Here is a 24,189-nt window from a genome sequence, read left to right on the forward strand (position 1 = left end):
ATGGTCACAGTAAATAATAATTCATATAGGTCTGAGAGCGTTAAAAAAACAAGCCTGAAGGCTTTGTGTCTTAATGCAAGGAGCATTGGGAATAAGGTGGATGAATTAGCTGCGCAAATAGAGGTAAACGAATATGATTTGATTGGGATTACAGAAACATGGCTCCAGGGTGGCCAAGGCTGGGAACTCAACATCTAGGGGTATTCAATATTTAGGAAGGATAGGCAAAAAAGAAAGGGAGGTGGGGTAGCATTGCTGGTTAAAGAGGGGATTAACACAATTGAAAGGAAGGATATTAACTCTGATGATGCGGAATCTGTATGGGTAGAACTGAGAAATATCAAGGGGCAGAAAACGTTAGTGGGAGTGGTATATAGACCTCCAAACAGTAATACGGAGGTTGGGGATGGCGTTAAAAGGGAAATTAGAGAAGCATGCAATAAGGGCACAGCAGTCATCATGGGTGACTTTAATTTACATATAGATTGGGCTAACCAAATTAGTAAACATACTGTGGAGGAGGAATTCCTAGAATGTTTACGTGATGGTTTTCTGGAACAATATGTCGAGGAACCAACCAGAGATCAGACCATCTTAGACTGGGTAGTATGTAATGAGAGAGGATTAATTAGCAATCTTGTTGTACGAGGCCCCTTGGGTCAGAGCGATCATAATATGATATAATTCTTCATTAGGATGGAGAGTGAAGTAGTTGACTTGGAGACTAGGGTCCTGAATTTAAATAAAGGAAACTACGATGGTATGAGGCGCGAATTGGGTAGGATTGATTGGGGAATGTCACACAAAGGGTTGACTGTGGATAGGCAATGGCAAACATTCAAAGACCGCATGGATGAACTACAGAAGTTGTTCATCCCAGTTTGGGATAAGAATAAAACAAAAAGGGTGACTCAACCGTGGCTAACAAGGGAAATTAGGGATAGCATAAGATCCAAGGAGAGGGCATATAAATTGGCCAGAAAAAGCGGTAACCCTGAGGATTGGGAGCAGTTTAGGATTCAACAAAGGAGGACAAAGGGATTAATTAAGAAGGGGAAAATAGAATATGAAAGTAAGCTTGCAGGGAACATAAAAACTGACTGTAAGAGCTTTTATAGATACGTGAAGAGAAAAAGATTAGTGAAATCAAGTATAGGTCCCTTGCAGTCAGAAGCAGGGGAAGTTATAATGGGGAACAAAGAAATGGCAGACCAATTAAATGCATATTTTGGTTCTGTCTTCACAAAGGAGGACACAAATAACATCCCAGAGATGTTGGAGAACATAAGGTCTGATGAGAGGGAGGAACTGAAAGAAATCAGTATTTGTAAGGAAATGGTGTTAGGGAAATTGACGGGATTGAAGGCCGATAAATCCCCAGGGCCTGATAATCTACATCCTAGGGTACTTAAGGAGGTGGCCCTAGAAATAGTAGATGCATTGCTGATCATCTTCCAAAATTCGCTGGAATCTGGAACTGTACGCATGGATTGGAGGGTAGCTAATGTTACCCCACTATTCAAAAAGGGTGGTGGAGAGAAAGCGGGGAATTACAGACCGGTAAGCCTGACATCGGTAGTGGGGAAAATGCTAGAGTCCATTATAAAGGATGTAATAGCTGAGCACTTGGAAAACAGTGACAGGATCGGACAAAGTCAACATGGATTTACAAAAGGTAAATCGTGCTTGACTAATCTACTGGAATTTTTTGAGGATGTAACTGGGAAAATAGATAAGGGAGAACCAGTAGATGTGGTGTATTTGGACTTTCAAAAGGCTTTCGATAAGGTCCCGCATAAGAGATTAGCGTGTAAAGTTAAGGCACATGGGATTGGGGGTAAGGTATTGACTTGGATAGAGAACTGGTTGGCGGACAGAAAGCAGAGAGTATGAATTAACAGGTCTTTTTCTGAGTGGCAGGCAGTGACTAGTGGGGTACCGCAGGGATCGGTCCTTGGACCCCAGCTATTCACAATATACATTAATGATCTAGATAAGGGAACTAGATGTAATATCTCCAAGTTTGCAGACGACATAAAGCTGGGTGGGCGTGTGTGCTGCGAGGAGGATACCGAGAAACTGCAGGATGATTTGGACAGGTTGGGTGATTGGGCAGAAGCGTGGCAGATGCAATATAACGTGGATGAATGCAAGGTTATCCACTTTGGTGTCAAAAACAGAAAGGCAGACTATTATCTGAATGGCAATAGATTGGGAGAAGGGGAAGTGCAACGAGACCTGGGTGTCCTTGTGCACCAGTCGCTGAAGGTAAGCATGCAGGTGCAGCAGGCGGTGAAGAAGGCAAATGGTATGTTGGCCTTCATAGCGAAAGGGTTTGAGTACAGGAGCAAGGATGTCCTGCTGCAGTTGTACAGGGCCTTGGTGAGACCACACCTTGAGTACTGTGTGCAGTTTTGGTCGCCTTATCTGAGGAAGGATGTTCTTGCCATGGAAGGAGTTCAGCGAAGATTCACAAGGCTGATCCCTGGGATGGCAGGAATGGCGTATGAGGAGAGATTGGGTCGATTGGGCTATACTCGCTGGAGTTTAGAAGAATGAGAGGGGATCTCATTGAAACTTATACAATTCTGACAGGTCTGGACAAACTAGATGCAGGAAGAATGTTCCCGATGGTTGGAGAGTCCAGAACCAGGGGTCATAGTCTAAGGATAAGGGGTAAGCCATTTAGGATAGAGATGAGAAAGAATTTCTTCACCCAGAGAGTGGTAAACCTGTGGAATTCTCTACCACAGAAGGCGGTTGAGGCCAAGTCTTTAAATATATTCAAGAAGGAGTTAGATATATTTCTTAGAGCTAAAGGTATCAAGGGATATGGGGAGAAGGCAGGTACGGGGTACTGAGTTTGGATGATCAGCCATGATCTCATCGAATGGCGGAGCAGGCTCGAGGGGCCGAATGGCCCACTCCTGCTCCTATCTTCTATGTTTCTAACCTCAAGAAATGGGAAAACCACCTCAGCATCGACACAAATGGCTCAGCAATCCAGAGAAGGGGCACCGAGGGTCTCGCACGCAGCACTCCAGCTTTGTGCAGGGGGTCAATACTGCAAGACAGGCCCTCTATCCACAAGTGCCAGGAGGCCCTCCAGAAAGAAAAATGAGGGAGTACATCACCGAGGCCATCACTGCCAGCAGTGTCGCCCTCACCATCTGGCTCCAGTGCCCAAATAAGCTTCATGAGCTCAAATCACTGGTCAAGGTCACTGAATGCATCTTCAAAAGTCATCTCCTACCAACTGCACCACTAGCCTCACACACTGCTCAATGCACAACCCCCACCTCCAATCACTCACCTACCAACAATCTGCACCAATCACGAGGCACATCTCCCATTCCTAGCCTCACCTCACCCCCTTGGAGGAGACGGTGCACGCCATTCTTGGCAGAGGCATGGCTGAGCCCTTGGCCAGCGGCAGGGCTGAAAGGATACAAGATACTGGCATCCTCATACGTTATCCTCCTTCTGGCATGCACCTCATGCTTTCCCGCCCTCATGTCATCACAACTCCACCCTTGTGCCTTCCTCATTTCACACACCCAAGAAGTGCAGCCTGCCCAGCCAGTGGGTGACCAAGAAGAGGGAGAGGAGAGTGAAGAAGAACAAGAACAGAAGAAGATTGATTTGACTCTCTCAGCCACCAGCTCCTCAAGGTCAACCAGCAAAGACATTTGCAGTGTCCCCCACTGAAAGTCAGCAGCCTTCCACCAGCCACACTGCAGCCACTGGGGTAGCACTGTGTGACATCAGTAGGGTAGACAAAGGCATACAAGACTCACTAAGAGAATGTATATGCATGATGAGTTGATTTCTTGATGTCACATTGGATGGCGAGACGTATATGTGTGGATTGGAAAGTTTGCTTTGTGGTGGCTTTTATTTCAGCATCGTGGCCAAGAGGACTCTATGATGGTCAGTAACAGATGGAAGGTAAGGTGTGGGACTAATATTGAAAGGGGAACTGGGGTTGTGGTCACTGGGACCGCAGGTGGATGATTTCATCCCGGATATCTCGGCCACAAAGGGGCTGTCTGGGATGCATCCTTTCTTCTGCTTCCTCCTCTTCTGCTTTCTCCTTTTCTGCTCCCTCATCTTTTGTGCCTTCCTCTTCGCTCTGCAAGCGGATGCTGTAAATGTGACTGACAGCAGAAAATGCTGGAAATACTCAGCTGGTCAGGCAGCATCTCTGAGGCGTGAACTTTGTTATTTGCAGCATGTTCTGTCTTCTCAAAGGCTGTCATTTAACATCCGAGCCCTTGCAAGCATCCAGCAGCACTCCCTACACACTTAAAAAACTTTTCACATCTATTGCAGCAAGCCAACACTTCAATAAAAAAAGTCCAAAAGCTTAAATGCAAACTTACCTGAAACATGTGTGTGTCCCTCTAAGAGGTGCAGACATCGCCACTGTTAACCTGCTTACACGCCAGGGGGCGTGCTTAGGACCCAGTGCTGAATTCAGCGCTAGGGTCGAAGTTCGCATTGGTGATGTTAAGTTGGCATTGCTCGCTAATTGACTGCACCACGCCGCCATTTTTTCTTTCAGGGCGTTACCAGTTACCGGCAGCGCAAAGGGGGCCACGAATATGGACCCGTCGCCAGCTGGCGAAAGAGCGGCGGCCGCCATTTTACAGCGTTACAGAGTGGCGCTCAACAGATAAATTTCTAGCCCCTAATTTAAAAAAAAACTTTCATTATAACTGTATCCTTTCATCGATGGCATCATGGTAGAGAAACGACTTACGCCTTTGCTATGGTTCCATTACCGCCCAAAACCGCACACAATACTTCAATATGTATTACAAATAAATTAGCCAATGCTGCAGCTATAGGATATGCCAAAAAAATTCAACTTGCAAAGCTGAATTAATTTCCTCTATCCAAACAGTCCCTGGGCTAAATTCTATTATATATGTCACAGCAAAAATGCATTTGCTCTGCATTTTCCATTGCAAATGTTTTTAGCCTTAGTGCAAATTTACAGTCCAAGTCTGCCCTCTAATTTTGCAAAGAGCTCATAATGTTAACATAGTGCTTGGGAGCAATGCCACTAGTATTTTATTCTGTTTCAGGCAGTAAAACCATTGTCGCCACCATACTTCAAAATGCTCCATCTGCCAGGGAACACTGCAATAAAGTCACAAAACAATATTTTCTAAATATTATGTGAATGTGCATCAAAGCAGCCTCATGTGGCATTGCACTGCCAAATAAATTAGATAAACACTAATGATGAGGCACTGGTACACTAGCAAAAAACTAATGTAGCCCTTGTTAATTAGTTTATTATAAATAGATATTTCATTAACATCTGCAAGCACAATTTACATCCATTAAATCAAACATTTGTTAATGATGCAAATGTAGTTCTTCTTGGGACATCATATTTCACACTGGACAAGCAGATACACAGATATTTAAAAGTCGTTTTTAACTGGGGGGTGGGAGTTGGTGGGTGGAGGCCGAGACGGACCGTTCAGACCTCCGCTGTGTGAGGCCCAGGAGATTTTAACTCCCAGGCATCATCTGCATAGGCCCCGTTAGTCTCCCACCCGAACCCGGCTTCTGCCTCTGGCTGCCAAGCGGGAAAGCCACAATGGCTTCCACGCGCAGGCCTCTGGCTAAAATGACAGTCAGGCCCAGGTGACGTCATCGGAGCCTAATCTGCGCATTCAAAGAAGGACCCCGCTGGCTTCCGGCAGGTATCCCTCTTACCTGCTCAGAAGAGCAGGTTAAGATCGCAGCCCGTGGGAATGCAGTTGGATCGGTGCAGGTAAATCCCACGGGCAATTTTAACTGCCTGCTCCCCTGGCGGAAACTGGTGGACAGGGTTAAAACTGGCAGTTAAATATCACCTGATCCAATTGGCTCTTATGAGTGTTTACTTTCTGATGTCTGTTCCCCTCAAAGTAGGGTCTGTAACAATGTCAGCGGAGCCTGGGAGCTGCTAGAGGCTAAAGCAGTAGAAGTCATTTCTCTGGAGGGTTAGCAATAATTCCATAGCCATTTGTAGTGCCACCACACAATAATACATGGCACAGGTACCAGGAATGTAACCATTAGCTACAGTAAAAGTGGAAATGGAGACTGGAGTTAATTAACACGTGTAATTACTTATTGTGTGGTACACTTTGCAGAATGACTTTAAAAGCTAACCTATGTAAAAAGTTGATTACTACATGCTGTTGGTGTATAATGAATGGTCTTTCACTTGTGTGGAAGACTGTTCATATTGCCACTAAAGTCACATATTGTATTTTAAACGGTCTTTTCATGAAGTTCAGTGAATGGCTTTTTGAATCTAAATTTTTTAACTGACTGGCCATAACTGACGTTAAGGTCAAGTACACTTTAAGAATAAATTAAAAATTCTTAACTTTCAAACAGATAAGAAAAGGTAAAATATTTCCCTAGAGAATCATGAAAAAATTCCACTTGAAGAACCATCTACTAGATAAGACAACAGAATCTGCTCTGCAAAGGAGACTGTAAACTGATCAGTGTCCTGCGGACTGAAGCTGACTCAGCAATGTAGTGAAACCTCAGTAAGTACAAAGAGACTGAAGGTGCAGGCAACAGAAACTGACACAGTCCAAACTTCTCACAATGATTACTTGAGGTATATAAACTTTACTGAGCAACACTATAGAAGAGACCGATGATAAAATGGTTCCAACAAAATAGCTCTTACTATAAAAAATGAGCCTGAAATGTTCATTATCTCTTTGATCTTAACTTCTAAGATTTCCCACTTTTTGAGTTTGATGCTCAGATACAGCAAACCATGGTACTGAATGTTTCCAGAACTTTGTGTGTTTTCTATATAAAGACTTCTCCCTATAGTTACTGCTCAGATATCATGACTGAACACATTTTCATGCAACATCAAAGATGCAGACACATCTTTGAACAAAGGCTGCTGGAAGACTGGGGATTTCTGAACAGTGAGCATAGCGGGAGAATGATTCAACGAGCACAAAAATACAGAGCTGGTTTCATTAAAGAGCTGCCAATCCCTGTCAGTGAACAGAAAGAGAATGTACAGCAGGAGCAGCAGCCCCGAAGAACAGCTTGCTTTATATCTCTTGTATTTGATGGCAGTATTGAGTACTCTTAAATTAGTCTCAGGGCAGTCCAACAGAAATTCAAATGCCATTTCCATCTGAGGTATAAAAAAAATACCTGTACCCTAAATGAAACAGTTCTTTTGCAAAGTACTGTACAACATTCGCAAAGTTGGAACATATAAAACTCCAACAATGTCATTCTCCTTAATACAAAATAAGGTTTCATATTTGTTAAAACACCATTTAAATAGAGTTGTAACTTCAGATAGTTACTACTGTGTTGACAGTGCAGTTTCCCTATTTCCTTCACACAGCAATTCCTTAGGCACAAATTGTAAATACTATTTATTTTTCTTGGAGCGGAAGGTGTAGGATGCCACTCTCAGACATGAAGGAATGACTGCCCTTGAAGGTAAAAATGTGCCTCCTATCGTGCTTCCCTTGAACACTGCTACAGAGTGGGATCAGGACAAGAACAGAGCAGCAGAGCAGTCATACCCATTACAATGTTGGACTGGCACCAACTAGTAATTACAGGAAAATTTAGTTCAGTACCATACCAGACCACCAATATATCTGGCTCAATTTTGTGGTCCTTTATCTTAGACAAATTCAACAGCAATGGATTGAAGATTATTGAAGACCAAGGCTGGAAGACTTCTTGTCAAATGTGAATGTCAACTGCCATCACAGCAATATGGTATTTGCAGCAAAACTCACTCAGGAACCTAGGGCTAGATTTTCAGTATAGGCAGTTTTGGGGCGCTAACTTTAGCGCCCGCCCGAAGTTAGCGCCCGCCCCAAAGTAGCGCCCCGTTGCCGGGAATTCAGTGGCTTCGCCCTAAGAGGTTGGTGGAGCGCTAAAAGAGGCGTTCCACTACTCTCTTTAGGCGCTAAGCCGGCGGTCCAGAGGGATTGCGCCCAGGCGGGGCGCAGCACGGGTGCGGTCATTTTTGCACTGACAGCAGACCCCGTGGTGCCGACCAGCTCTTAAAGGGGGAAGGGACGAATTGGTCTGCTGCCACGCCCTGCACACTGCAGCCTTGCAAAGAGGCCTCAACACTACTGCTCAGCCCCAGGGAGTCATGGCAACGCCAGAGAAGGCCCGTCAGCGTGCCCTGCGCTTCTCAGAGGGTGATCTGGACATAATGGTCACAGCTCTGGAGGTGAGGCGCAAGATCTTGTTTCCAGAGAGTGGGAGGAATCCAACCCACCACGACTACACCAAAGCCTGGAAGCAGATCGCCCAGAGGGTGACGTTCACCGGCGAGGCCCCCAGGACCCACAAATAATGCCGTAAGAAATACAACGATCTGACCAGGATTGTGAGGGTGAGTAGCCTTTCCAGTCTCCTCCTCATTCTTGCATGTACACCTGAAATGATGGGCAAAGGGACCTGAAAGTCCTTTTGGCCAGCCCTCAGCCAGCAGCATTGGGACAGTCATGAGCATCAAATGGCCATTCGGCACTCTACACTTTGGCCAAGCTATTCCACCATTGGAGGCAGTGGACAGTACATCAGGGCTTCACTCTGTCCAAGCTATTCCACCATGGGAGGCAGTGCACACTACATCAGGGCTTCACTCTGTCCAAGCTATTCCACCATGGGAGGCAGTGCACACTACATCAGGGCTTCACTCTGTCCAAGCTATTCCACCATGGGAGGCAGTGCACACTACATCAGGGCTTCACTCTGTCCAAGCTATTCCACCATGGGAGGCAGTGCACACTACATCAGGGCTTCACTCTGTCCAAGCTATTCCACCATGGGAGGCAGTGCACACTACATCAGGGCTTCACTCTGTCCAAGCTATTCCACCATGGGAGGCAGTGCACACTACATCAGGGCTTCACTCTGTCCAAGCTATTCCACCATGGGAAGCAGTGCACAGTACATCAGGGCTTCACTCTGTCCAAGCTATTCCACCATGGGAGGCAGTGCACACTACATCAGGGCTTCACTCTGTCCAAGCTATTCCACCATGGGAGGCAGTGCACACTACATCAGGGCTTCACTGCGCACTTACAGCCCGTCCTTTCTCTTGCAGGCTAAAGTAGCGTTTAATCGCCAGGCCCGTGCCAGGGGTGGCCGCGCCAAGCTGCAGAAGCTCACTCGGCTGGAGGAGCGCGTGTGTGTGCTCATGGGAGCCCGTGTGATTGTCCCCACAGCGTGCGGTGTATCCGACCCTCCACTGCCCGGCAATGGTAAGGACCTCGCCTTTTGGCCCTCTCGCGTCGCACTGGCCCATCCGAGCTACCTCCTTTGCCACTGTCCCACCAATGCGCTGAATCCCACCAGTCCTAACTCCCTCGCTGACGCCGTCTCCTCACTCTGAAGCTACTCTTGTGCATTCCTGCTTTCAGCTGGTGACGACCAGGACCCTGAGGCTGCCAGTGACAGCACCTCCAACCAGGAGGAGGAGGAGGAGCAAGCCGGACCTTCGGGGGAACAGTCACGTCCCGCAGGAGAGGAGGAAATGCTTGACACCTCCTCACTGGACGAGTGCCTGGAGGAACTGTCGCAGGGCAATGCAGCTTCTGGGACCAGTGGCGTCCAGCCACCCAGCAGCCGTGCGCGTGGCCCGCGGCCTTCCCCCCAAAGGGGGGAAGGATCAGAGGGGAGTGCTGCTGCTCGGCACACTCGCCGTCACCAACGCGGCAAGGGTCCCCTAGTTCGGCCCCCTCCTCCCCAGCGGGAGAGTCGCGACTCCAGTCCGGACACCTTCACTTCGGAGGAGGTGCGGAAGCTCGATCAGATGGCCGACGACTCGGACCGGCGCCACACGGAGCTCATGAGCGTGGTGGGGCGCATGCCTGAGGCCATCGAGTCGCTGGCGACCAGTGTGCGCGAGTTCGGGGCAGCAACTGCCGCGACTGGCCGCATGCTAACTGATGCCGTCAAGACCCTGGCGGATGTGATGCGCGCGCACACCAGGACCACAGGGCCACTCACTGCTGCCACACGCGCTGTCTCAGGCAGGCATCGCCAGGGCAGGCGCCGCGCTGGACCATCCCAGCAAGCCGGCCGTCGGCTGATTGCTGCGGATCCTGCAGTGCGGGCCCGGCCGAGTGCCACCGCGCCACAGCACCAGCCAGCGCATCCCAGACGCCAGCTGGCCCACATTGCGTCATCCGTCGCCGCCATTCCCCCTCTGGGGCGTCGACGGCAAGCGGCTGCAGCTGATGGTGGCCAGGCTCAGGTGCGCCACTCAGCAGACGGCCCCTCGAGGCCCAAACGCCGTGTAGGCCGCCCCCCAGCGGCATCTGGCGGAAGGGCATCTGAGCCTCAGGCGCCTTCCCCCAGCCTCGCAGCAGCCACTGGGCAGAGCTTGCGAAGGAGCAGCAGGCAGGGCAGGGGAGGCAAAATGCTGGCCAAGGTCTCGCCCTCGCGGGCCACTCAGTAGAGGGTGTGGCCAGCTTTCCTTTAATATGGCGGTGGCCATCTTTATTTTGCCCATGGTTGTGCTTTTGGAGGGCTTTTTTTTTGCGTTAGGCCGACGTTGAGGCCCGGTTTCAATAAAGGTGGAGTGGCTCCTCCCCAGTTTGTGCGAGTGAGTCGTTTGTTGGGCTTTTTGTGGGGCCCGTTTATTGTTTTTGGGGATTCATGTGGGAAGGGCTTTTCATTTTTGTGCAATAAAAAATTATCTTTATTCATGCAGTCTCCATGGTTGTTCTTCTTAGTGTTTGTTGGCTTCGCCGGCTGAGGGCTTGCGGAGCGGCTGCATTCATCTTCCCTCATGGCCCCTGGCCATTCCCTGACAGGGGGCTTAGAAGTACCGTGTAATAAGGTGGCGTCGTGCGGCCCTTGGCCCTGGTCGCTCCCTCCTGGGAACGTACTCCTGCTCCTCCTCCTCCTCATGCTCCTCCTCCTGAGGTGCTGGTCCAACGTCAGGTGGCAGTGCCTGAGTCCTGCGGATAGCCAGGTTGTGTAGCATGCAGCAAACCACCACAAATTGGGAGACCCGGTCCGGCGAATACTGGAGAGCTCCTCCGGAGCGATCAAGGCAGCGGAACCGCTGCTTGAGGACCCCAATAGTTAGCTCGATGATGTTGCGGGTGGTTTGATGGCTCTCGTTGTAGGCCTCTTCAGCAGCGGTCCTGGGCGCGCGAAGCGGGGTCATGAGCCAGGTGCACAAAGGATAGCCTTTGTCCCCGATGAGCCATCCTCTTGGGGAAGGCTGTGCCTGGAACATGTCATGCATAGTACTCTGCCGCAGGATAAAGGCATCGTGGCTGCTGCCTGGGAAGCTGGCATTGACTGCCATGATGCGCTGCTTGTGGTCACATACCAGCTGCACATTCAGAGAATGGTAGCCCTTCCTGTTGCGATACTGCTCGCCATGCTCCAGAGGGGCCCGCAAAGCCACATGCGTACAGTCAATGGCGCCCTGCACCAAGGGGAATTCCCCGAGTCTGGCAAATCCCAATGCGCGCTGATGCTGGCTCTCGAGGGCCATGGGGAAGGAGATGAATTGGCTTCTCCTTCTGAACAGTGCTTCGGTCACCTGGCGGATGCAGCGATGCGCGCCGTACTGGGAGATGTTTGCTATGACCCCAGCAGCGTATTGGAAGGAGCCGGTGGCATAGAAGTTCAATGCCACTGTCACCTTCACTTCCACCGACAGAGACGTCCTGCACCTGAGCTTTGGCCGCAGATCTCGGCGAAGCAGGTGGCAGATCTCTGCAATCACCCCCTTTCGGAATCGGAGCCTTTTAACACATCGCGCGGCACTCATGTTTAGGTAGGAGCGCTGCTGGCGGTATAGCCTGACTGGGTAAGGCCTACGTGGCCGACGCCTGTAGCCCCCTCTGCCTCTAGCCAGGGCTGCCCCTCTCACAATGCGTCTGCGAGCCCTACGGACATGGAGCTGCAGCTCCGCGTTGGCACCCCATGCAACCCCCATCAAATCCTGGCAAACACTCTAATTTCCAAATGGCCACTTGCAGCGCTGTTGCCTGAGTCCAAAAATACCTGGCTCTTGCTGCTTGAAACCAGTTAGCTATCCTCCTTGTTGTGTCTCCAGAAATGCGTTGCACAAGACTGTTTTCTGAAAAAAGGATGGCCTTTATACTGGAGAGGACGTTCCCTTTAATTAGCGCCCCCCGGGGCCCGCGCTGGTTGTGTTGCGTTCCTTTTTCCAAACGCTCCGGCCGCCCGCCGCACAATGGGGCGGTCCGACTGAAGTTTGCAATCGGGGCGGCCAAAGGGCGTTGCACGAGGATGTGACGTCATTTTCTGCGCGCGCATCCGGGCGGGCGCTAAACTTTGCGCCGGCGCTAACGGGCAACTTAATTTGGGGCGGGGCGCAAACTGCGCTGCGCCCGGGCGCTACACGCATAGCGCCCGGAAATCACTTCTCTTAAGGCGCTAACTGCTGGCGCAAGCTACTGAAAATCTAGCCCCTAGAATCTAATAAGTTAGAAATGGAAAAACTTTAGTTTTAGGCAACTGTTTCACACTACAGGGCCACAGATAGGAGAACAGATGGAAATTGCTGACTGGAGAATCCACGGGATGTGGGAAGAAAAAACAAAATAGATGAGTCATATCGGAATTATGGCCAGAAGTGGGCGAGAGGATCACAAAGAAAGCTAGTTAAATTATAATAAAACACAACTTAACTTGTCAGCTTTTCCGTACGAGTCATTTCAAAATGGTACTTCTATGTTAATCTAATAATAATACAGATGGAGGACAGATTGTGCTTAGATCGCTCACCAGAGCCGCAAAGTTATTGAACACCTCCCTGACCATAATTATAACCTGATGGCAAGAAGTTTGGGGGAGATTTCCTCCAGTTGCTGTTTCTGGTAAAATTATAAAATTCTCTTTTAGAACACTTTGCAATTTCATTAGAACTAACAAACATGGGAAACCTTCCATGTTTACAATGTTGCTAACACCATGATTAGAGGAAATCTTCCCCATCGTCATTGTTATACTTCAGGATTTTTTAACCATTTTTCCACAGAAAGGAGTTGGAAATGAGTTCTTCTTCTTAGGCAGTTCCTCGGAACCGAGGATGACTTGCTTCCACGCTAAAAATGAGTTCTCAGGTGACTGACAAGTTCAATGCGGGACCTACAGGGCTGGATTTTACTTACCGAGACGTGTTGGTGGCAGGACTGCTGCCTTTCGGGTTCTAGTCTCGCCCTCAGCGACGTCTGACGAACTGACGCTATTTTACTCTGATTGGCCTTGTTAAGCCTGCCATGCGGGCTTGCCGGCCAATTAAGGGAAAGCCGGTATCAGATGACGTCAGTTGATGACGCTTCATCTGCCGGTTTTCTTAAAGGCACATGCACCACACTTGTTTGACAGATGATTTGACAGTGTTTGACAGCCTTGAGGTGCTGTCAAACACTGACAATCACTGTCCAAAAGTGAGCCCTTTCACCCAGGCTCTCCAATTACTCTCTCCTTAGGATAAAACAGATGGCAGCTGCAGCTGAGATTGCAGAAGCCATCTGTCACTTCTCCTGATGAGATGAGGCTACACAAACACTTCACAGCTTGTCACCTGCAGAAACATCTAAACACTTTAAACATTACTTTCATAACATTTCCTTACCTCTGATACTCACCATTGTCACTTTACAGCCTTCACACTAATTCTGCAGCTGTCATCCAAACACCAATAGCACAACAGAACAACAGCATGCTTCACTTACCCTGGCGGGGTTCCCCGACGTCGGGAAGCCTGCAGCAGAAGGCTCAAAATGGGAAAAAGCCTATTAACTGGCAATAATCCTCTTCCCGCTGCTAGGAGTCAGGTACCTGTGCAAATCGGGTACCCGACACCCGGAAAGATTGGTTGGAGGCGGGTTGGGAGCGGGTTCGGGACCCGCTCCCATTTTTTGGGGATTTCCCAGCAGTCCCACCTCCAAAGGGCTGGTAAAATCCAGCCCATAATCTCTATCACAGGTGGGGCAGACGGTGGTTGAAGGGGCAGGTGGGTGGGGTGCTTGGGTTGACGTGCGCTCCTTCCGCTGTTTGCACTTGGCTTCTGCTTGCTCCCAACGAAGAGACTCGAGGTGTTCGGCGCCTTCCCGGATGCTTCTCCTCCACTTTGAGCGGTCTTGGGCCAGGGATTCCCAGGTGTCGGAGGGGATGTTGCACTTTTTCAAGGAGGCTTTGAGGGGGTCCTTGAAGCATTTCCTCTGCCCACCTGGGGCTCTCTTGCCGTGTCGGAGCTCTGAGTAGAGCGCTTGTTTTGGGAGTCTTGTATCGGGCATGTGGATGATGTGGCCCATCCATCGGAGCTGATCGAGCGTGATCAAAACTTCGATGCTGGGAATGTTGGCCTGAGCGAGAACACTGACATTGGTGCACCTATCCTGCCAATGGATTTGCAGGATCTTGCGGAGGCAGCGTTGGTGGTACCTCTCCAGTGCTTTGAGGTGCCTGCTGTACATGACCCATGTCTCTGAAGCATACAGGAGGGCGGGAATCACTACTGCTCTGTAAGCCATGAGCTTGGTGCCAGGTTTGAGGTCCTGGTCTTCAAACATTCTCTTCCACCCCACGATAAAAGAATTCATGCACTGGCATATCCCACCCTTTACAATGAAGTTCGGGACCTGGAACATCAGGACCCTCATGGAAAACCCCAACAGCAACAGACCGGAAATTAATTACATTTAATTGGTGTGTTTACACAAGTTTAAGATTCTCTTTATAGCCATAAAAAGAAAAAAAAAGACTTGCATTTATATAGCGCCTTTCCCAACCTCAGGATGTCCCAAAGCACTTTACAGCCAATTAAGTACTTCTGAAGTGTTGCAATGTAGGAAACACGGTAACCAATTTGTGCAGAGCAAGGTCCTATAAACAGTACTGCGATCATAATCAGATCACGGCCCAAAGTTTGCGATCGGAGGCTTCCCGCGGGCGGATGTCTCCGACCTGTAAAAAATCTACGAATTTACCTGGTGGCCCGGGAGGTATGGAGACTTGCAATCCTGGGCCTCTCTGGGTATGTGCGGGCAGAGACCCACGTATCCCAGGGGCGCATACAGTTCGCAAGCGCCCCTGGGATCACGTGGGCTGGCCCAACCAATAAAAGGGAATCCCCATTCATACTGTATGTACGGAACTCCCATAAGTATGAAAGTGGATCACTTAAAAAATACACAAACACATGAAATAAAAGAAAAAATTACATATTTAAAATTAATTAAAATGCCAGTTAATTAAATATTTGAAGCAAAAATGTAATTTTTTGAAAAAGATGTTGGGGGAGAAATTCGGTTGTTAGCGCCACCGATTAACGCCTAAAGAGGTCGAGAAGTGGGGCGCTAGCCAATTTCCGGGTGGGCGCAAGGCGCCTAGCGCCTCGCCCCATATTGGGCATGCATTTAGCGCCGGCGCTAAATCTTAGTGCCCACTCATGGGCGCAGGCTGATTATGACGTCATTTGAGTGTGCAACGCCTTTTGGGCGCCCCGGACCGGAAATTCAGTGGCGCCCCCCCTCCGTAGCGCCTGGCGCTAATAGTGACAGCTTACCTGGACCTTACCAAGTCGCTCTCGGGCTGGAGGAGCGTTATTTAAAGGGGACTGGTGTGGTTTAAAAGCGGCAGCCATTTTTGGAGCACAACTTCCTCGAGAGCTACAAAGAGTTGCTGAGCTGCACACTGAGAGCCATTTGACCACTGAGCCAGCGCAGCCAAACGATCTTCAGCCTTCTGACCATCACCTTGCTGTTGGTGAGCCTTGACAATGGGGAACATTCCTGTGGGCACTTATTATGGGGGTTGCATTGGAGGGGTACGTCCTGCTGCTGAGTCATCTGGAAAGGGCACTGAGACGCTGGGAGAGGGGGGCGGGCATGGCCAGACGGAGGAGGGCCAACAGACGTCGCCACAGCAGACCTTACGCTGGCAGGGTTTTCCGACAGCAGTTTTCCTGCATGAAAATGCCGGAGGAGCAGTGTGTCAGAAGGCTGCGATTTAGAAAGGAGGTGGTGACTGAGCTGTGCCAGCTGCTTCAGCCAGATCTGCAGCCTCAGATAAGGTGCAGGACATCTCTGTCTGCGGCTGACAAGATGCCTGCTGGCCTGAACTTCTACGCGAGCGGCTCTTCTCAGGCTGCGCGTCAGAGGCTGATCAGAAGTAGCTTCTAGGCCCCTCTCATGGAATGCTTGCTGCCATTCCAAGAACAGGAATGGAACCGGTCTGATACCCCCAAACCTGTGAAGGGCAAGATGCATGTAAATAGCAGGCATGGCCATTGTAAATGAAGAAAGTGTTTCATTACACAAAATGTGGTTCCTTCAAACATGAGAAAGCTATGGCAACAGAAAGCAAAACTAATACACTGACACATAACTGCCTCTCACACCCGGGAGACTGTCCAAAACATAAATCACATTCCGACCATCTTCCTTGGCCTTGATTCCACTGCGCCAATCAAAGCATCCAATGCCCCATCAGTGAGGCGTTCCGCCCTCTGCCTCACCCTTTCCATGTCTTGCTAGGCTGGTGCGCCACAGGTAGGCTCCCACCGCTTTGAAGGCCTACAAGGCAGTGAGTGTGTCTGGTGATGCCAATTGACCTGCCCCTTTAAGAGCTGGCCGGTGCCAGTGTGTCTCAGGGAAAGTGATTATTGACAGCACCCTTGCTGCACCCTGCCGCCGCGAAATTGGGTTGCGCCGCCAGGTTAGCGCCTTAAGAGTAGCGTGCAGCGCCTGATTTAGCGCCGCAATCACCTTTAGGGGGCGCTGCAACCCAATATCGCGCTAGGTGGCGCTAAATTGCGCCTGGCGCTAAACTTTGCGCATCGCCAGGACTAGCGCCCCAAACGCGGCTATACCGAATTTCTAGGCCGTTATGTTTTAACGGCAAAAAATAAACTTACCTTATTGAATTTTATTTTTCTATTTTTTAAAACTCTTATGCTGGTAAAAGCAGGCCTGTTTTTACCAGGCGTAAAAATTTCACAGGCATTCAGCGGGCAAAGTTGGGCAAATAGCACAACTCTGCACCTGCGGAGTCCCTTTTCCCAGGAATGCGGAGGATCTATCAAGAGAATTCTTGACAGATCGCAAGTTCCGGGGTTTAGCGCTTGCGCTTCGCATTTCTATACCCGGAACTCGTGCGGCCCCTACACATCTCGTACGCACCCATAGGAGTCGCAAAATACGGCCCAATGTGTTTTAGTGTTGTTGGTTGAGCGTTAAGTATTGGCCAGGACACCTGGGAGAACTCCCCAGCTCTTCTTCAAAATAGTGCCATGGATCTTTTACGTTCACCTGAGGGGGCAGATGTGGCCTCAGTTTAACGTCCCATCCAAAGATGGCACCTCTGACAGTGCAGCACTCCCTCAGTATTGCACTGGAGTGTCAGCCTAGATTTTGCACTCAAGTCTCTGGAGTTGGACTTGAATCCACAGCCATCTGAATCAGAGACGAGAGTCCCACCATTGAGCTAAGGCTAACATTTGCTGCAGCTATCTGCTAAGACAAAGAGGAGTTTATTTTTTAATGGGTCAGGCACTGAAGATGTGTATTAAAACTTAGTGCAAAATGGCTGATTGCGATTCAGACTGCCGCTAATTTTTTCAATCCCAGCTGCCGGTTAGGCCGTCAATTTGGCCAGGAAACGGATTTTTTAAAAATGATAATGAGGTCCTGCCGTTAACTTCGGCAGGACCTCCGTGTCCCTGGCTTTCGGCTGTTTTCGGGCTCCCCCGCACCCTCCCTGCCTGCCATAAATATCGGGGCCATTAAGTCAGATGGTCCGCATTCATTTTTTGAAGAGTGACAGCAGGAGTGGTTTCTTTGCACTTGATCCAGAGGAGGAGAGGAAGCTGGTTTTATTGATGGACCTACTATTGAATCACTGAACAGGAAAGAAGTCTGAGTGATAGCCTGCCCACTTCCTGTAGTCAAAAGTAACAAGAGAACAGAAGAACAAAAAAGAACATGTGAAGGTTAGTCAGCCCCAATAGGTCTAGAGAGGAAGCCTGACCTAATGAGGGAAAGCTCAATCATCTTAAGTTCAGAGAAGGTCAGAACCAGAAGGTTCACCAGAAAAATAAGCCAAGTTAGCCCACTAACATGGGGTAGTGTGCCGTGCTTTATCACGACTAGACAGACTAGATGCAGGAAGGATGTTCCTGATGGTCGGGGAGTCCAGAACCAGGGGTCACAGTCTAAAGATAAGGGGTAAGCCATTTAGGACAGAGATGGGGAGGAATTTCTTCACCCAGAGAGTGGTGAACCTGTGGAATTCTCTACCACAGAAGGCAGTAGAGGCCAATTAATTAAATATATTCAAGAAGGAGTTAGATATATTTCTTAAGGCTAAAGGGATCAAGGGATATGGGGAGAAAGCAGGGACAGGGTACTGAATTTGGATGATCAGCCATGATCTCATTGAATGGCGGAGCAGGGTCGAGGGGCCGAATGGCCTACTCCTGCTCCTATCTTCTATGTTTCTATGATTCTTATGTATGGGGAGGGTTTGAAGTCAGGCCAAGTAAGTGAGATTCAATTACAACTGTTACCCTGTTCATTCACCTGCAGTCTGTAAAATGAAGCAGCTTAATGATTTAAATCAGGCTTTATCTCGCTTTCAGTCAGCTATTAAAAGTTGGAGGCACATACAAAAGACACAATATTCAGTTCAGATCACAAAGAGACCCCATTGTTAAACCTCGAGGTTACGCTATTGTACGATTAGATATCGGGCAGTATATGTGCATTCCTACTTACAGGAGTGATCATTGCCATTGAGCCTGAGAGAATATCTAAAACAGACCCAAAATTTGTAATTGTCATTTAACACAAATACTTGACTGTACAAAGATGCAGTGGTCTCCATACTCATGTCAGTTTTACTGTTCTTACCAGTTTCTTGTTGGTTAATCCAAGCGATGCAGTGATAAGTGATTAAAATTTAGTCCATCACCATTGTGGATTTTACTTTGGATTGAGTCTAAGATCCAAAGTAGGAGAGTCTTAAGAGTACAGACGGCTGATGATCCTTATTGGCCCAGAAATTCGGGTCGGGGGCTTCCCGCGGGTGCAAGCTCCCGACTTGCACTTACCTTGCGCGCTGGCCGTTGTGCTGTAGGGCCCCGTGGAATTCCGCTCCGGGGCCTGGCCCAGCTGCCGGCGTGCAGTGCTTGCGTGTCCCAGGGGCGCAGTTAGTTCAATGCGTCCCCTGGGATCACGTGGGCCATGGGCAGCCAATCGGAGCAGGGAATGCTCCATTCATAAGTCTTGACAGGAAGTGCTGTCAAGACTAATAAATACTACGGCCCCAAAATAGCAGTAAACCTTCAAATAAATTTTTTAAAACATCAAATTTTTTAAATAAACTATAAATTACATTAAATAACTATTTTAAACAATAATTTAAATTTTGAATTTAAAAAAAAAATATTCTAATGGGGCTAAAAATAAACTTACCTTGCTTTAAAGTATTTAAAAATAATAAACCTGTGGAAAAAATGTTTTAATTTTAATTAATTGACCACTTACCTTGTAAAAAGCAGGCCTTACGCCTGCTTTTTACATTTCTAAATTCTAAAGACTTACCCTCACGGAAAAACCTGTAAAAAAAACGTAAATCCAAAGCGCACGCGCAGACTCCCCCGTGCACGCGTTCGACCTCTGAACCCCTGCTTTCAGAGGAACGGAAGTGCCGGTTTCCCGCGCATGCGCAGTGCATGCAGGAAACCGGCACTTCCATTGGGCCTACGGGTGAGTACCCCGTGCATACTCACCCGTGGAGACCCGAATTTAAAAAAAAATCGAGTACTGGAATGTTAGGATTGATCTCCTTCAGCAAATAACATTCCAAAGACGTTCTTGGCTTCTGGTGATTTCCTGATTGATAAATTGACCAATAGGGAGTGTATTTTCATGGGATGCGAGTCAAATAATCCTACTTTTCCCCATGACATGACAGCTCACCTTAGTAAAGAGTTAAAACAACTCATTAAAGGTAGAGGGAGAACTCATTAGACAGAGAGTGTACTCACTGGCGCTCAAGCCTATTGCAGTGTGAAGTGAGTGTCTTTAAATCTTTTCCAATTTTACATTAAAGGGGTGCCATGGATGGCAGGCAACTATTAATGACTCTCACAAATATAGAGTTAGTGGCTTCTGGAGACCTACAGTTTTGTGGGTCTTACAAGCTGCTGGTCTCCTCACCACTTAATGCTAAGATTTATTCTGGGAGCCGTGGCAACAACAAATATTAATTGGGTAGAGGGATGCATGGAGGATGTGGATCTTCATTTCAGTGTGCTTTCCCAGGACAACATATATACTTGAAATAAACCATCAAGCAAAGTCCAATAGGACACCCACATCACGGAACATTTATTTTGACAATTGTTTTCCGAAAGTAGCTTCATTAAAAAAAACTACTGGATAACCATTACCAGCCAACTGAACATTCTTGAGCTGGATTTACATTACAACATCACCACCAATTGCAGTTTTGACTTCAGTGCTATAAGGTGCCTTTGACTGCACAGGGTAACATATTGACCATGGGCAGCTGAACAGTCGGCCCACTCTGCAGGTCAGCTATGGGTTGTGCTTCTAACACTGGGGAATGTCCACAACCAGTTGCAATGTACGTTATAACTGTACATGTGCAATTGTTTCTATATTCAGGATTCTGCAATCCACATTGCAATGGAAACTAAGCAAATTGCAGAATAGTCAGCCAAAGGAAAAAAACTGCTTCTATTAGAAGTGGCGTTGTATAATATAACGTTAGTAAGCTGATTCTCTAATTATTTTTTTTATCTTTAAGCTTTTATCCCTGATTGTGCAGGACATCATTCACGAGTTTCACTCTCCCCTCATCCCCAATTCAGCTTTATTGGGTGCTTTGAGTCAGTTTAGCAGCAAAGAGCAGGAGGAATGTTTGCTATACTTTTCAATTGTCCTCGATTTCACAGGACAGTTAGGCACTTTCTTAAAAGTTGCCACCATTTCTGGATTATAGACCTAGCTTCTTCCGCCTGTACTTCTATCAGGTGGGTCTTCTCTGTCTCTAGGGCCAGCATTTGACATCAGCAGCCGGGAGGGCCAGATGGACTCAAAAGGTGAAATGGGCATTCTTGTGCTAATGGATATGCACCTACAGCTTATAACTGAACCATTGTGAAATTCATGGCACAGTTCTATTGTCCTATATTGCCTGACAAGGAGTTTTATGTAACTGAGCATAACATTTAAGAGCTGATGTTTGGGTGTGGGTGTGAGCCCATTAGACTCACTACTAATCAGTTAAAATGAATGAAGGTGGTTCAGTGGTAAATAGTGGTGTGGCAGTGTGCCATACAGATCAGGAAGGTTTGAAGTTTGACAGCTGACATGTGCTAAATTACTGTCATGGTTGGGCAGTGATGAGGACACTAAAATTGGGCTAAGCATCCCTGGGCTAGGGAAGAAAAAACAGCCCCAGTTCCTTTCTTTGATCACTATGGTGTTGGAATTGTGCATGTGTGACATAGACACCAGAGGGGAAGAATTCCTCAGTTTGATATTTGTAGCAATATTGTTAAAAAACTGCAAATACCAAACAGAAAAAAAAATCCCTCCAGATAAGGAGAGGACCAGGCTCGGCTGTGCTGTCCTCCATGTTCAGATAGCCCATCGACACTTACTGTCCGGCTTCAGACATGAAGAATGCCCCTCGGATGAATGCTGGCAGGCCAGCGGTGCTCCTGCATGTGTCACCGCCTTCACAAGAGGAGGGGTAAAGGGGGGAAATTGGGGAATGGGAAATAAAATGGATGTGGAAACATTAATATCATTGAAGAGACTTTCCTTCACACTTCTACAGCACATTAATAGGACCCTACATTTACACGAAAGCCTCAACATATAAGCTGCTACCCATATCAGAAAGTTCAGTACAGGAGATTACTTCCCAACTACGACTTTTTTTTAAAAGACAGCAATTAAATGAACACATTGCTACTGATTTAGTTGGTTTAATTAGAGCATCTTCTAAATTAAATTAAATTGTAAGGCCTTTTTATGTCAGAAGACTGAAAAAGAAATTATACAATTTAATGCAATGAGCACTTGAAGTTTTTTTTAAAAATTAAGCAGAGTACCAAGGACACTAATTATGCCCAAAATAATTCAGTAAATGATGCAGTGTCAACTGTGACACAGAAATGATAATAAGCCACTAACATCTTCACAGCTCAGTGAATAAGATCTACCTCCAGGGTATTTCCTCAAATTGTAGACCTTGACTGTTAAATACAACCAATAAAAAAGGTTTGTTTAATTACTGTCTAGAGAAGACTTAAGACTGCTGTACTATATAAAGCACTCTGAAGCTATTTGTTCTAATTATTGTTGAAAGAGCAATTGGAATGCATTATGGGGTTATAACTTCACCTTCCTGCAGAGCCCAGTTTTATAATAAGACAGTCAGACTACTGGGACGGCAGTTCTTATTCGTTACTGTTGTAGTTCTGTCTCTGGGACTTTCCTATTGGTCAATGTGGTTTTGTTTAATTAGCTCCAAATAAAATGCAATATATGTATATGTGATAATTTCATACAATTCATAACTTTCATATTGGAAGTGTCCATATTTCCCACTTAAAAAGTTGCTAATGTAAATAAAAGCACAGTAAGTAGTTATTTTCACTATAGGGTTTATAAGTACAATGTCACCTTCACATGAGGATAACACTCCCCAGGGCCCGGGGAGTAGAACAACTGACACAGGGTGTCTCGCTCCGCAGGAAGCATGCGTCCTCTCATTTGAGCACGAAGTGGCATTGTCACTGAAGTCATGGAGTAGTCTGCGGCTCGCTCGCCCTCCCTCCCAGGCTGTGTGGAGGCAAAGGGCCCATGAATGGGAAAAAAATGGGGATAAATTGGGAAAAAAAGTAAATGAAAAATGAAAACATTTCGCAACACAATGCCTAGATAGATAATGTACACTTTACATACTACAGTTAACTGCTGAACAGGTTTTCTAATTACTGACTTGATTATACTTCCAATTTTATCATTGCTGTGGCAAATACATTCTACTACAAGATGTCTAATTATAGTCTGCCAACTTAAACCAATAAATTGCAGACAGAATGTAAATACCTATTCAAATTGGCCAACTAAATTAATGCAATTCAAGTGAAGGTCACTTATGTCTGTCTGCCATGCAATACATATAATTACAATATATGTTTAAACATGGGGCATGTGCATAACCTGGGGAGAATTTATACATTTTCAACCTTAATTACTACACAGTTCAGAGAGCTAAGTGACGAGAGACAATTATTAGTGCTTTTTAAAAAATAAAATCATACATTTGTGTGATTAGCACATGTGTTACTTTTTTTTTAAATGAGAAACTTAGACAAAGTGCCAATGCATACAATGCAGAGCACCATCGATGATGGAAAAGGGTAGGAAAGAATATGTGCTAAATCAAGTAGTGGTGATTAGGTGACATTAAACTTGGGTTCTATAAGGTTGTCAGAGGAAGGGAAGACTGAGGGAGATAAGGAGGTCCCCGGGTTTGAGGTCCTAGAAAAGACTAGGTTGCAGATTGAAACGGTGTAATGAGATAATGTACAGGGAAGGAACATACTGAATGAGAAGCGACAAAATTAATTAAAACAGTGATTTGGATGTTTTAACATGAGACCTGTAAAGATTAAGATAGCATTTCTGCAGAATTTGTTACTGTTGACCGTTATTATTTTATCTTATATAAGCTTCCAAAATTCATTTGCTACTCAAAAAAAGTCAGCTCACAGCTGAGCCCAATTCTCACATCTGCTCGTTCCAGCAGGGATCACTGAATAACTATCAGGAACAGGATCCCTGGTTATTCACCCCCGCCCCCCGCACCTTCCCCTGTTTTGGGACGCCGAGACCAATTTTAGTCCCTAGCTGCTGCCCAGACTGAACTCACTACAAAACAAGAATTGCATCTGGAATACTCCTGGTCTACACGGCTCAATATCACTTCATGTGGTGCATTTATTCACTGAGCCATCTGGAAGCCGTTATTATACTTCTTAAAATAGCTTTCTGAATTAATCTTAAAACCGTGATGAATCAAGTGTATTGGTTGTATAAATTATTGCTGCTTCACACT

The 24,189-nt window shown here is 47.1% G+C and overlaps 1 protein-coding gene across 4 annotated transcripts in view; it reads right to left on the reverse strand.

The window, feature by feature from the left end:
- nfic (nuclear factor I/C) overlaps positions 1 to 24,189 on the reverse strand; it is a 482,744-nt gene that overhangs the window by 124,584 nt on the left and 333,971 nt on the right. For 2 of the 4 annotated variants that reach the window (XR_015080544.1, XR_015080545.1), the window contains 2 exons: positions 22,749 to 22,907; positions 21,719 to 21,794 (listed from right to left, as the gene is read on the reverse strand). The exons of 1 other annotated variant lie outside the window; for it this stretch is intronic. Coding sequence is in view for 1 of the 3 variants with exons in the window: in XM_086004724.1 (XP_085860850.1) it covers positions 22,749 to 22,907 (159 nt within the window). In the remaining 2 variants the exon portion in view is untranslated. The remainder of the gene's footprint in view (positions 1 to 21,718; positions 21,795 to 22,748; positions 22,908 to 24,189) is intronic. One more of the 4 variants, XM_086004724.1, reaches the window with a different exon arrangement.

Source organism: Somniosus microcephalus, chromosome 13 (assembly GCF_052327205.1).
Source record: "Somniosus microcephalus isolate GS21.2 chromosome 13, FLI_Smic_1.0, whole genome shotgun sequence".
In the NCBI taxonomy this organism is placed as follows: domain Eukaryota; kingdom Metazoa; phylum Chordata; class Chondrichthyes; order Squaliformes; family Somniosidae; genus Somniosus; species Somniosus microcephalus.